At 37.5% G+C, this 14,429-nt stretch overlaps 1 protein-coding gene across 4 annotated transcripts in view; it reads left to right on the top strand.

Annotated features, from left to right (window-relative positions):
* Positions 1-14,429, top strand: part of LOC131060147 (uncharacterized) — a 265,487-nt gene that overhangs the window by 26,537 nt on the left and 224,521 nt on the right. For all 4 annotated transcript variants that reach the window (XR_009110290.2, XM_057993261.2, XM_057993260.2 and 1 more), the window contains exons 4-6: positions 3,065-3,126; positions 3,248-3,782; positions 4,769-4,978. Coding sequence is in view for 3 of the 4 variants with exons in the window: in XM_057993261.2 (XP_057849244.2) it covers positions 3,065-3,126; positions 3,248-3,782; positions 4,769-4,978 (807 nt within the window). In the remaining variant the exon portion in view is untranslated. The remainder of the gene's footprint in view (positions 1-3,064; positions 3,127-3,247; positions 3,783-4,768; positions 4,979-14,429) is intronic.

The raw sequence follows: 14,429 nt of genomic DNA, 5'->3' as shown, positions 1-14,429 counted from the left end.
TAGTTTTAATTTAAAATGTCTGAAATTTCCCTAGGTTTAAAATTTCCAGATTGAAGACCGAATTAGGTGAATAATGGATTCTTGGGTTAAATTTTTAAAGTTTACACAATTTGTTTTGCATACAAACCCTAATCACAACATGGATATCCATCAAATATACATATGAGAATTTTGAAGCCAATCAAGCATACCTGGCAACGTTGAGAACTTGTTCTGGATGAATGCCCTTCTACTTCTTGATGGAGGAAAATTTCAGCCTCTTAGGTAGAATTGAGAGCTGCAATCCTTCTTTAGAGCACTTGGCCGCTTTACATGCTACCCTTGAAAGGGGATTTTCGGCCTCTAGGGGAAAACTCGTCTACTTGAGCCAAAATCCTCGACCTCTCAGCATCTCTATACTTGGATGGTGATTCAGCCTATCAAGGCGAAATGTAAACTTGGCATAATAAGGGCAAATTCGAACTTGGGTTGAGATATGAAAGACTTACACCCTTTACTCAAACGCGGCCTCCTGAAACAAAAATCGTGCCCTTGGAATGAACTCGGTCTTTGCAAAAAAATGAAAGACTCACCCTTTTGTTTGCAAACTCAGTGCTTGGAGAAGAAGCGTCTCCCTCTTTCTTGTTTTGCTTCTACCTTAATCGAAGATTGGCCCTTGGAGAATGCGCGACTTGCAACACTTGCGCGATTAAGAAGAATGTCTCCCGAGCTCGGCCTTTGAGGGCACTCTAAAAACTCGGCCTTTTAGGGCAAATGTAAACAAACTTTCCCTCTAACATGTTTGCTTTGTTTGGGCGATCAACTAAGGGCCCACAATTTTGCTTCAAGCCCTTGGTTCATAGAAAACCTTAGGTTGCAGTTGAGAAACCCAAATAAACTCGTCTGAAGCCGTCTAGTGAGAGAAAATAACTCATGGTCGTGAAAAAAATTTGGGCAAAATTGAAACAATATTGTCGTATGAGAAAGAAGACCGCCGTTGCGGATAAATTCTTTCCGTTGCGCAAAAAACACCAGTCTTCAAAACCCTAGCCGTGGGAATAAAAACTAGGCAAAAATGCCCCAATTTTTCTTTGGCTTGTCGTGGGAGATAAAACCCAAACACGTCCATGATCAGAAGAGGAAAAGACCAGATGTCGCATGAAACCAATCGTGCGGCAAGAACTTGGCTCAAAAACAAACGGCGCAGGCAGAAATTGAGCTAGAAGATTACAGAAAAAACATTTGATGCAGAACAGAAACCACTTCGCATGAAAATCTGCAGTTTGTCGTGCAAAATAGACACCAAACATGTAGAAATGTCGCACGATCTTCACCACGAAGCCTACACGACCAAAAACTCGTGAATATGTGAAAAGGCACCGTGATTTTTAAACAAAACCTTCGAAAATGTCTAAAATAAACCCACGATTTTTCCAGCAAGAAACCTTTCTATTCTCAGCCAATAAACCCTCAACTCTGCAAAAATGTCCACCCAAATAGGTTCAAAAGACCTTTGGATTTAATTATCTCCAAATTTCCCATGATTTTTGTTCTAAATTAATTGAGAAAAACTTGTAAATTTTTTTTAGGAAAAGCCATGAATTTTTGTTGAAAAGAAGTTTGCCAAAAAATTTATTGTTGAGCTATGATACCATGAAATGGTATTTGCATAATTAATTATGAAGACAAAAGACTACATGTAGCCAATTACAAGATGATGTTTTTAAACGAAACAGTTGTAAACAAAATGCAGAAATAGAAACTAACTAAACTAACTGACATTAGAATAATGACCATTAAATAATAACTAATATTACTTTAATATTTTTTGCCCTTTCTCACTTCTCTTTCCTTCTTTCACTTGGTTTCTAACAATTGTGCTCTTCTTTTTTTTTTTCTCTTCACAATTTGTAAAATGACACAAATGAGCTATTTTCTTGTGTTGAATATAATAATGCTATTTTTTGGTTTCCGTTTTATGCAAAGGGGTGTGGGGACCCTTGTGCGTCCCAATAACTCCTTACCTTTTATTACTTTTGTGTTTTTTAAGAGCAATTGAAAAGTGGCTGGGCCATAGGGGACGGCTAGCTGCCCCCTGGAGTTTTTGAATTTTTGCTGGCTGTATTGGGGATGCTTCTGATTTTTTGCAATTTCTGGGGATGGCGCAGGGACAATTTTGAAGCATGCCCATGTCCTCAAGACATTTGCTGCCGGGGACGCCCCTAATTGTTACATAGATACAAAATTGTTCTTCAGCCTTGATTTTTTTTGGGAAATGCAAACCAGTTAATCTTCATGTGTGTATTAGTGGTGTATGTGGGATTGAACTCTTCCTTATATTTAATTCTACATATACTTGTTTTTGGCTTTTCCTGTTTTTCCCGAGTTACTTGGATAGTGTTTATTTTGTTTTGGATTTCTTTGCGCTTTTCTTTCTTATTCCATTTATATATCTTCTGTATTTTTTGGTTAACCAAAAACCTCCAAACCCATGATCATATGAGGGAGCTTCCCCTCTCAAATGCAGAGGATAATCACCCGTAATGCAGCGATTTCTCCTGCTGTTGTAAGTCCAGATTACTGCCTTTAGGGCAAGTCAAAGGAATGATCACAAAAACCACAGTGACTAATTTGCTTACTATCAAAATTGATAATAATATTCGAATCTGCTGTGTCACAAGTTAAATTATTTTGATTTCCAAGTCTTTCATCTTACCAAAGAATGCATTAGGTAATAGAGGCATTAAAGGACCAGAAAGAATAATATTTTGATGATTGCAAGATGTATAATTTTTGGTGTTTTCATTTAACCAATTCATTTGGGAAACTGGTCATGTGTCATTGCTAATGTAATTGACTATCGAAGCTGTTATTCCAAATTCCTGAGTATTCTCTTTTACTTTTATGTAACAGATATATGGATCTATATAACATTTATGATCAGTATGTTAATACTTTTATGTAGGCATTTTCCTTTGCAGGATGGTAGCACGTTTTGACTCTTGTTTGGCTTTTGTTCAATCCTGTCAGAAAATGCATTTGTGAGTTTGTCAGTTCATGACTAATATCTGGACTGATTTGGCAGTGGCAGTGTGTCAATGCATCCGGAAGGTTTCTTAAGTTCTGTCCCTGGTGGAATTCTTGCAGGTAACCATATCAATGTTTTCTTACTAGTGATCTATGGTGGTCCCTGATATCAAGATGAATGATGATATAGAAAAGATTGTTTCTGTAGTCTTAACCTTGGATGGTCTCTCTTTGCATACAGATGAAATGGGTTTAGGGAAAACAGTTGAACTGCTTGCTTGCATTTTAGCACACCCTCAAACATCTGCTCAATCAAATACTATTGCCAGAAAGACACACACACGACAAAATGGGATATGTATTCCCTTGAAAAGGCCAAAATTAGAACGTGTTGAATGTGTTTGTGGGTCTGTTACTGAAAGTCACAAGTATACTGGCTTTTGGGTTCAGTGTGATGTATGCGATGCTTGGCAACATAGAGACTGTGTTGGATTTAGAGACAATGGCGAAGCAAGAGCTAATAGAAGGGATGTAGAACTTTCTGATTCTACACAGAAATTTTGGAGCTTCGTAAGTAGCTCTAGAAACATGAGTTCAAAAAGGAGAAAAGCATCAGTAGTGAAAGATGCTGCTGATGTCATTGAGATTGAAGAAAAATTCATTTGTAAGACCTGTTCAGAATTGCTTCAAATTGCAGGGAGTGAAGTGGTTTCAGGTGCAACTCTTATTGTATGTCCTGAACCAATCTTGCAACAATGGCAGACTGAGATTTCTCGGTATGGAACACACAACTAAAATAAATCTTCCATGCTCTTTTTTTGTTGAGATTCTATTTACCAATGTTTTGATTGTTTACTCTCCTATCTGATAACATAAATACTTGAGATAGTGAACTGAATTGAAAATGCATACCAAATAAAGGAGTAATAGTATATCTATATTCGCACATGAAGTTTTTACAGAAGTAGACCCAAGACGGTCAGCTAAGGATCAGAGTTGATCCAGCTAGATCATACTACTTTTCTTGATGATAGAAAATCTATTTAAAGAACCCCATGGTTGCCAAGAGGAACACAACTGTTGAGTAACTACCTCTTAAAACTAGCCAAATCCAACAAACAATTAATACATAGTCAGATAAACCATGTTATAAAAACATAATAATAGGCATTGTACACTAACTACATTTGTTTTGTCATTGTGTATGGCTTATAATTGTTATTATGTTTTATGTCTGTGCCTCTTCTCTAATATTTTATGTTTACATGCCCCTTAAAGTTTAAATTAGCTCCCAATAAATAAATTGTGGTCTATTGTCAGCAGTACTATTTAAGCTCTATAAAACCATGGTTACTAATTATTAATTAAATTGTAAACATTTTGGAAATTAAAGTACTTTACCACAAAGGAAATCTATAACATAAAAGAAGAGACATACATTGTTCTGTTCAATACCAACATTGTTTCTATGGAACCTATGTCACTCAGTAGCACTCTTGTCAAATGATATTCCTTTCCATTAGTTTCATTTCAGTAATGTCCATCATTTCATTGCATGCAACAAGTGGTATAGGTTTGAGAATGTAAGCCAGATGATTTAACCTATTTTCCATCTCATTAGTTCTTTTTTAACATAATTTTAAATCTGATTTACTGAGGTAGAATGGAGTTATATGGCATGGTAATTTGATTGCATTGACTTTGGGTAACAAAGCTGTCCTATATTAAATTCAGTTAGTAATGGACTATTTTTTTCTTTCAGTCATACAAAGAGAGGATTTTTAAAGGTTCAAGTGTATAGAGGTGTTAAAAACGTCTCAACTCATTCTCCATTAGAGGCAATGGAGACCAGCATAAATGAGCTAGCCAATGCGGACATTGTTCTAACAACTTATGATGTTTTGAAAAAAGACCTTGCACATGACTCTGATAGACATCAAGGTGATCGGCGTTCCATGAGATTCCAAAAAAGGTATTCATCCATAGCATTCAGCCAGATAGCTTTCCAAAAGTGCTTAAAAGGCATTCATCCATAGCATTTGTCCAGATAGCTTTTCAAAGTGCTTAATGTTTTTAATTGCTGAAAACTGCATTGGACAACTTGTGTTTTCGGATTTCTTATGGTTTATAACTTTGTTTGATGATGTGAATTGCCTTTCCACATATATTACAATACTATCGTCTTTATCAAAAAGTTGCATTCTTTTTCATATTTTTATTATTTTTTGTATCTTATGAATTGAAAGAATCTACACTGACCCTATCATGTTATACCGACTTATTTAATATGGGCACATTTGGATGTGCTACAGTAGATTCAATTGATTATTTCATTGGTAAGCTATTTTTTCTGGCTGATGCTTTAGTTCCTTTTTATTTTTCTTTACCTAAAAGATGATTTTTTAAATTGTCATAATACCATACAAAATAAGAAGGAAAGATGTGATATCACAGGGTGAACTGGGTTATGTTTTGAAGTGATAGGTTACCTGTTTGGGATAAATCTAGTGAATTAGAAAGCAGATGTTGAATGTCAAATGCAACATTGATTTCTATCATGAAGGCATAATTGAGCGTAATTGTTATGCCCATAAAATAACATGAAAAATAGACTAACAAATGACAAGACAATACTTGATCATGATTTGCACTCAGGAAAACAATATATGTCAACTTTAAACTTGACAGCATATGACAATTTTTGTATGTTTTCAACACCCCATAAACCAATGAAGGGTTGCATCTTTTAGAGTTGCTGGGAACAACTTGAACCTTTGTACGTCTCCATAATCTTTTCTCTATCACAACACATCAAAGTCAAACAAGAATGTATTTGGATCTTCAATATCTAACCTATGAAAGTGCAGAATAATTGATAAAGAAACAAGCTTCATGGTAGACTATCTAGTTGGTGTAACAATAAATTTAGAAAGATGGGGCTTTCATTGTCTCTGTGGAGTTTTATGGGCACTTCACCTTATCAACTCATAAGCTACACAAAAATCAATAAGCCTTCTAGGACTTGATGGTTTTCTCAATTCATGGTGGGACCTCAACATTTCTAGTTTTACTTGATTTTTATTCTTCTTTAAATGAAGAATTTTTAACATGGCCATTAAATCTGCCTTCTCTCTGTTTAATTTTTTGTTTGCATGTACACTCTTTAGTTGCATATATCTGCATTGTCTCATTGTCCAATATTTTTCAGGTTGTAGTTTGCATTCTTGGACTTGATTGACCAACTTTTTGATTGGTCATAATCTGAGTAACTTTAAATACTTGAATTTTCTAAAAACCATAAATCTTATACAAAATTTAGTTACAAAATGTATCAAACGAGTCTATAAAATTTTGGATTATTGCTTTCTATTAGATTCGATACAGATAAAGTACAAAATTTATAATCATACGAATACAACAGCTAGTTGCTAACTATTATGATTCAATGATGATCTTCTTTGCAAATCATTGTAAATTGCATATCTGGGTAAGTTACAAATTACAAGAATCTACTATTTTCTCTTGTTCTGTAAAAGAAAGGGGAGAGGGTCTAGCCCTTGTGTTCAGTGGTTATGCTTGTGACTTCATCCTAATACTTGATGGTAGCTACTCATTCTCTGGCTCATGTTGGACATCATTTACAACAATGTCATCCAATCGAAACTATCCTACTTATGTTGCACCTACATCCTCCATGGCTAGCCTTTTGAAATCGACAATATTTCCTTGTATGAACTTGGGGGTCTCCCCATCTTGCATAGTCTAGTGATTATAGGGATCAATATCATCCAAGTGTGTAGAAGCTCCTATGTAGATGTGTTCACCTTTCTTGTGTGAAGCCGAAGGTTGTATTGCACAAGAACTAGGTTATTGAAGCGTTGTTGAGTCAACTTTTTGTGCTTCTTCACATGAATTGACTGAAACAAACTCTAGTTGTGTTCATATCTAGAAATGCTTCAAGTTTGAGACAAAATTTAGAGGACTAGTTTTTGAGGATTTTTTGGGGTATTTCCACCATAATCTTTGCACTAAGAATCTACAAACAAGATATTCGAAAGTTTTTAAGCAATATTGATAATTGTAATTTATATCTTGAAAGGTATAAGTAAAAACCCCAATTGTTGTTACTTGTTGTTTGGGTAGTTCTCCCCCAAATAGCTAGTGTCAAAGTAAAGAGACTCTTCCTAGAGCTTGTTTGCATTTCTAAAACTTGGAAATATTGAGGCTCCTCACCTCAACCTTGGGTGTCATCGTCACATTGCATGTTGAGAGGCACTCCATAACCTCCTCATTGACACCTGTGAATCTATTAGAGAAGAAAAACTTGGGGTTGAGGTAGTACTATGTTGTATGAATAGGCTGGTAGAGTTTATTGTTTCGCCTTTGATTAGTGATCTCCTAAATGGGATCGAGTTTGTGTCTATCCCTCTTGTAATAGTTTTAGATGACCTCTTTGGCCATACCCACGGCCTGACAAATGTATTCCATTGGGTTTTAATCCCCATTGATAAAGTGCAAAACCATTACCGAAGGCTCCAATGGCTACAAGACAAACAACTTAAAGTTACAAACTTACAACTAAAATAAATACTTTTAAAAATTGAAAAAAGGGGATTGAATTTGAAATTTTATTTAATGTGTGAAGTTATCATGATGATCTTTGCAATTCCCTTCATTAATGCATCATCAAAAACTATCTTTGTGACCCTCTCACTATAACCTTCTTTGAATATGTTGAGTCTAGCCATGTTTGACTCGCAAACATCTGATTAAATAGTGTTGACAAATTACAAATGCTTTGCATAAGAAGTTCATTGCAAGCCTTGTGACACTTTGTCACACAAATGCTTTCCTCTTGGTGTGATCTCCTATTAAATTGAGATCCAAAGAATGATTATGAATGTAGTTTATGATGTTTGTGGCATCATCTCAGTTGGTCTGACTCAGTCAATTTTGCCTATGTCCTCTAAAAGAAGGTCAAGGCAATGGGCCACACAAGGGGTTCAAAAAAGTGACAGTTGCCTCTCCTAGTTCAACCTCCCAGCTGCCACATATGATATTGCATTGTCAATGACAACTTGCACTGCATTTGCTATGTCCACCTCTAAGACAACCTCTTCCAACTTTGGATTCAATGGTTTCTGCATTCTTTATTTTTTTGTGGTGTTAATTGACTTCTACAAAACCATCTCACTAGTTGAAGCTGCCAAAAAATAAAGAATGCAGAAACATTGAATCTAAATTTTGCCATTGCCTCTTTTGTTCCTTTAGAATTGACTTTGCTTTTGCAACAAACTTCCCACTAAAGTCTCTCGGAGATGGGGCCTTGCAGTGTAATGCCATCACCAAATTCTCCTATTATAGGCTCTTTGCCATGTTGAAGTGAAGTTTGTTGTTCACTAGAAATTTGCATAGGCATTATTTTCTTCTTAGTGCACCTCCTTGGTCCACCCTATATCTTGCAATGAAGGTTGTGCTCCAAGTATGTTTCTAGGCACAAAAAAACCTATGATTGGGCTCTACTTCACATCATCGGATTAGTACTAGAATACACAATACTTGCTAGATCTATGTTCGTTTCTATTGGCAAATCATGATTAATGGCTGCTTCTGTCCTTGTCCTCTCTAGTTTCTTTCCATCCAACAATGCAAGGACTGCTCGCATCTCTTATTTTGTCTTTTATGTGGTCTTTTCATATGGTTTAGTGTTGTGGCAAGGAATGCGTACAATATGGTACTTGAGGCAGTTGATGTTTTCATTAAGCTTTTTTGAGCCAAAGAGGCAAATAATATTCCTTGATGCCACTCTCATTGTGGCATATTTCCAAGGGGTCATGACTTTAGTAGGACGACTTCCACTAGCTAATGCTAAGCTTGATGTGGAATTGGATGCCCTTGTAAGTAAACACAAACAGCATTAAAAAACAACAATGATTTGAACATAAAAAGTAAAGTAAAATTCATATAAAATATGTTTCAAACGTAATTTGGTAATTGAATAGCGATGGCATTAATTTACATAACTAAAATAACATTTTTTTCACTCGAAAGCATAAATCCTATGTTGAAAAAGAAAGGAAGAAAGAAAGAATAGAAAACCACGTTAACAAAAGCTAGCATAAATCAGCAACAAAAACTATGTAATCAAATACAATGGATGCAAAATTGTGGTCTTGTTTACAAACGTAATAATAACATGCTTGGTAGAACAAGGCTGCTATAAACTCAATCCAAATCGCTCAAGGATACTCAGATGTTGTGTGGGCATGGGGGTTTAAAAAGAAGCAAATATAGTATTGTGTTTTCAGCATAATTTTTGTGTACAGACCATGTTTCAGTCTATGGTCCATGTCCAGTGAGTTTTGGCATGTACTTGTTGAGTAGTCACAAGTTCAACACCAAGACTTGCAGAAACTCACCTATCAAAACCTGCATGTAACATGGCAAAAACTTTGTGTGAGAAATTGTTTTTGAATTCTCACTGAGCACTCGGGGAGTTTGCAAATTATGTTTAAGATGTCTTTGCCAGCTTAAAAATTGCATTCTTTTTAAGCACTTTTAGCAAGTCCAATGCCAAAACTTGTTGAAAATTTTCTCGTCAAAACCTACAAGTAAATTGTAATGTCCCTGCTTAAGGACAACTGTGTTGGCCTTTATATTTTGCTATTGTTTTTAATTAAAACAATAAATTATTAAAATATTGAATAAAAGTAATTATTAGGCCGACTTGCATAGGAAAAATAAATATTTTGTTTGTAAGTGGAGGCCGGTCTTGGGTGTTATCTTTAATAAATGTTAATAATTAAATAAATTTTATTTTCTTGGGCCGACGTGTTCATCTTTGTAACCGACATCTTCATCTTTGTAACCAATCTGGTCATGAAAGGTATTAATAGGAGGCTGAGGAAGCTCAACAACATTGAAGGTTTCTATTTATTCTGGCATTAAACAAATGCTAATTCCTTCCAGACAAACCTGGAGGAAACTTTTTGCAGTACAAAATCCCTATGAAGTAGTCTTTTATGCCTGGACACCAATCTGAGCATTGAAATGGAGCAGTCCAAAGGAGTAAGGGAATTAGGTTCAAATTTAGGGAACAAGTTAGTGGAAGGTGATTCTATTTGCCTTTGTCTTTGATAGGGCAAAGTTTAGCTAAATTGCTCGAGGCTGAGCCCAAAATTTGAAGTAGCTTAGGTGCCTATAGACCTGGAAGGGATTGTGGTCTCAAGGGAGGTGACCAGTTCATTACTAGCCATACAAAGATCATTCAAGTAGGGATATCTGCCATAGAAATATGAGCAACTAGTTTGAGTTTTTGTATACAAGACTTTAATTTAAACTTGGCAATGATGTATATAGGATTGGTACTGATGTGAGTGTATTTGAAGATGGTGTTTGATTCTGATTATTATTTTTGAATATTATGATCTGAATCTTTCTCTCTAAGTCTGCATTTTTACATTTTCCCTACAATCTGAAGAATACTATTGAAAAATTTGTTGTTTCACAAGTTGGTTTATTTCAGTGGTATCAAAGCTTGGCATTCTGTCAGCCTAAGGATTGATGAGTGACAGAGATCGGAGATATAAGCAAGGAGAAAAGAAGAAGGCCATGGGTGATAGGGATGGGAGTTGGGAGACAAACCCCCAATAATTCATTAGGGAAATCAGAGAAATCTATACCAGAGTAAGGGATAATATGTGGGAGATGGTTCAAGTTTTAAGAGGAATGAGCCAACGACTAAGTGCTGATAGGCCCGTTCAAAATGATGCTGAAGGCAGCAGTTCTGGTGGAGGAAAAGCTTCAGCTGGTGGGGAAAAGCTTCTCTTGTGGGAGATCTTCAATTAATACAATGACCTTCAAGGCCAAATTTCTTGACAAAGAAGTAGCCATAGGTATTGGGGAAGAACAATCAAATCCGGAGGAAGACATGGCAAGATTTCATGTTGCATACTATGCCTTAAGCCCTGTCATACGTTCAGATATGACTTTCAGGGACTATTATGAAATGAAGAAAGCCACATAGCATGGGAGGAAAGGGAATAAAGGAAGTAAGGACATTTAACACTGATTGGGGAAGATCATCATCCCAACCTTTGATGGAGTTGAAAGCTCATCAGCAAGGGCCTGGTTGCAAAAATTAGATACATATTTCTCATTGAATCCAATGCTTGAAGAAGTGGCTCTCAAATTTGCTACCTTACATCTGGAAGGAGTGGCTCACGAATGGTGGTACCATGGCATGGTAACCCAAGGGCATGATTCTATCACCACCTTGGAAGACTTCAGCCAAAGATTGATTGAGAGGTTCAATAGGAAGGATCTAGAGACTTATTTTAGAGAGTTAGCACAACTAAAGCAAGAGGGAAAGGTGGAAGACTATGCAGCAGAGTTAAAGAGGCTAGCAGCAATGATTTTTGATGTGTTAGAGAAAAGACTTATAGTCTTCTTTATAGAAGGCCTAGCTGAACCTCTTAATGGGTTGGTAAGGGAATTTAATCTGATCACATTATAAGAAGCTATCAATAGGGCTTTGAGTTTTGAAGATTCAGTAACTAATGGAGTTCCAAGCAAGCATCTCCTATGTTTTCAAAGAAATCTCTTTAGAAGAGCACACTACCACCTAAGCCAAATCAAGTGGAGATGTCTAAAATTGAGTCGTGAAGGAAAAAGCTACACTTTACATGCAGAGAGTCAAGGCAATCAGGTCGTAGGTGTTGGGCAAAGGACAAATTCATTATACAGAGGTAGTCTCCTATGAGGACATTGAAGATGCAACGTGCGAAGGTGCAGAAGCAGGACATCCAAGTATGAAGTTGCTTGAGGACAAGCAACATCTAGGATGGGTGGACTATGATGTCATTGATTAAGGACAGCATATAAGAAGCTATCAATAGGGCTTTGAGTTTTGAAGATTCAGTAGCTAATGGAGTTCCAAGCAAGCATCTCTTATTTTTTCAAAGAAATCTCATCAGAAGAGCATGCTACCACCTAAGCCAAATCAAGTGGAGATGTCTAAAATTGAGTCGTGAAGGAAAAAGCTACACTTCACATGGAGAGAGTCATGGCAATCAGGTCATAGGTGTTGGGCAAAGGACAAATTCATTATACAGAGGTAGTCTCCAATGAGGACATTGAAGATGCAACGTGCGAAGGTGTAGAAGCAAGACATCCAAGTCTGAAGTTACTTGAGGACTAGCAACATCTAGGACGGGTGGACTATGATGTCCTTAATTAAGAACAGCTAACTCGACCTTTTTATTTTGCTCATGTTTTTAATTAAATAAGTAAATTATTAAAATATTGAATAAAAGTAATTATTAGGCCAACTTGCATAGGAAATATAATTATTTTATTTGTATGTTTAAATTTTAATAATTAAATAAGTTTTATTTTCTTGGCCAGACCTATTCATCTTTGTAATTGACCTGATCATGAAAGGTATTAATAGGAGGCTGAGGAAGCTCAACGACACTGAAGGTTTCTATTTATTTTGGCATTAAATGAATGCTAATTCCTTTCACACGCAAAACTGGAGGAGATCTTTGCAAGACAAAATCCCTATGAATTAGTCTTTTATGCTTCAATGCCAATTTGATCATTGAACTGGAATAGTCTAAAGGAGTTTGGGAATCAGGTTTGAATTTAGGGAACAAGTCAGTGGAAGGTGATTCCTTTGCCTTTGTCTTTGACAGGGTAAAGTTTAGCCTCGAGTCTCGGCCGTTTGTCAGCACCCATCGTGCAATGGTCGCTATCATAATGCACTGTACCAAGGGACTTGGTACTCGCCCTTGGTCCAATGCTTGTAGATATACATGCCTCGTGGCATCGATCCTTGCCCACTCCTGCTGTCTGCCCAGCTCTGTGACAGATAATATGACTGGTGACACCCGTTCCCCCTGGATGGGGAGTCAGAGGATGTGGTACATGCCAATCAAAGTCATCGTCATCTCCCTCATCGACAAATAGAATGACATGGTGTCTGCCTTCCATCTCTCCATCAATGCCTGTAGCATCGGGGTGTGGAACTGAAACTCGGGTAGAGTGAACGTCCACCATAGACCTAATCTTTGGAGAAGTTGTCTATCGGTCGTCGACAGGTCCTCTGCCCTACTGCGTAAAGTCGGCAACAGATGCCCCGAGGTGTGCTCCCACATCTCGGGCAATGTCTGTACATAGCAAAGCAATTCTATCAATCTCCATCTTTATTATTGTGTCGACGCTTGAGCGCCCATAGGATGTCAGTGCCCCAGTTAGACGCCAGCGTGTCGCTCAGACGAATGCGCCTGTCGGAGACGACAGGGCATTGCCTGAACGTCAACGCGTCCCTTGGATGCTTGCGCAACCGTCCGAACTAAAAAGCTCAAAAAATTCAGAAAATGACAAATTAACGGGTGTTTCGAACCGTACCTAGTCGAGCTTGTCGCCTTGCTTGATCGCGGTCTGCAACTCCTCGATCCTGCTAGCTCGGTGCTCTCGTTTGCGTGGCATTTTTGCTCGGATTCTATTCAAATCTTAGCTCAAATGCCCACAGTGAATAATGAAAATGACCCTCATCGGGACCTACCTTCGAGTATATAGCCTAAATTTTGCCCAAAATTTTTCTTGCTCCTTTTGGGACGGTTTTGGCTCGTTTTACTTCTTGTTTTCCCCACCTCGCTAGGGGCAAAACATGAGGGGGCATATACTCGCCTTTATCATATTTTTCCTTTCTATCCGTACTAACGCTCCTTAAGCATTCTTCTCGTCGAAGTAGCTTCCTCTGTTTTTCGTGCTAACAAATTTTCAAGTTTTGTAGTATGGAATTCGTCGCGTGGAATACTATGGTTCCTCGTGGAGATTTGGGGGCATCGTCTGCAATCGCCAACTCGACCTCGACGACCCCTACAGTATCCTTTTTGGGCTAAGTATTTATTGCACCTACAACATTTATTGCATGACATGGGCTTAATGATTGAATTCTTCTGAACTACTTTAGTGCAATTGATCCCTTGAGCCGATTAGTCCACTAAAGTGGGGGAAAAATGTAGTGTCCTAAATTGCATCCAGTGCATTTATGACACTTACGCATGGCACCCGGTGCATTAATGACAAACTCATGATCAAAATTCTACTTTTTTGACATCATGGGCTCAAAAGATAGTGCCTCTGTACGCCTCAAAAACCCCTTTGGGCTTATCTTTGGTTGGATGCAGGCATGACGTGTGGACGTCCTTGCGCTACGCTAACGTCCCGATAAACCTACGGAATCTCAAATCTGGCATAGACTCGGATGCTATCCGACGCGTGTCCTTTGGCTCGTGTTTTGCCGTAACGGTTCTCCGTGCCTCCTTCGGGTTTAGAAACCCTTCCTAGCTCATTTGGATGGGTTCCCTTTTGGGTTCTTGGCTATTGCTCTCATATTGCTCTCTACGCTCTCTTGG

Source organism: Cryptomeria japonica, chromosome 7 (assembly GCF_030272615.1).
Source record: "Cryptomeria japonica chromosome 7, Sugi_1.0, whole genome shotgun sequence".
Taxonomy (NCBI): domain Eukaryota; kingdom Viridiplantae; phylum Streptophyta; class Pinopsida; order Cupressales; family Cupressaceae; genus Cryptomeria; species Cryptomeria japonica.
Note: the sequence above shows the minus strand (reverse complement) of the source record. Positions and strands in the feature narration are given on the sequence as shown.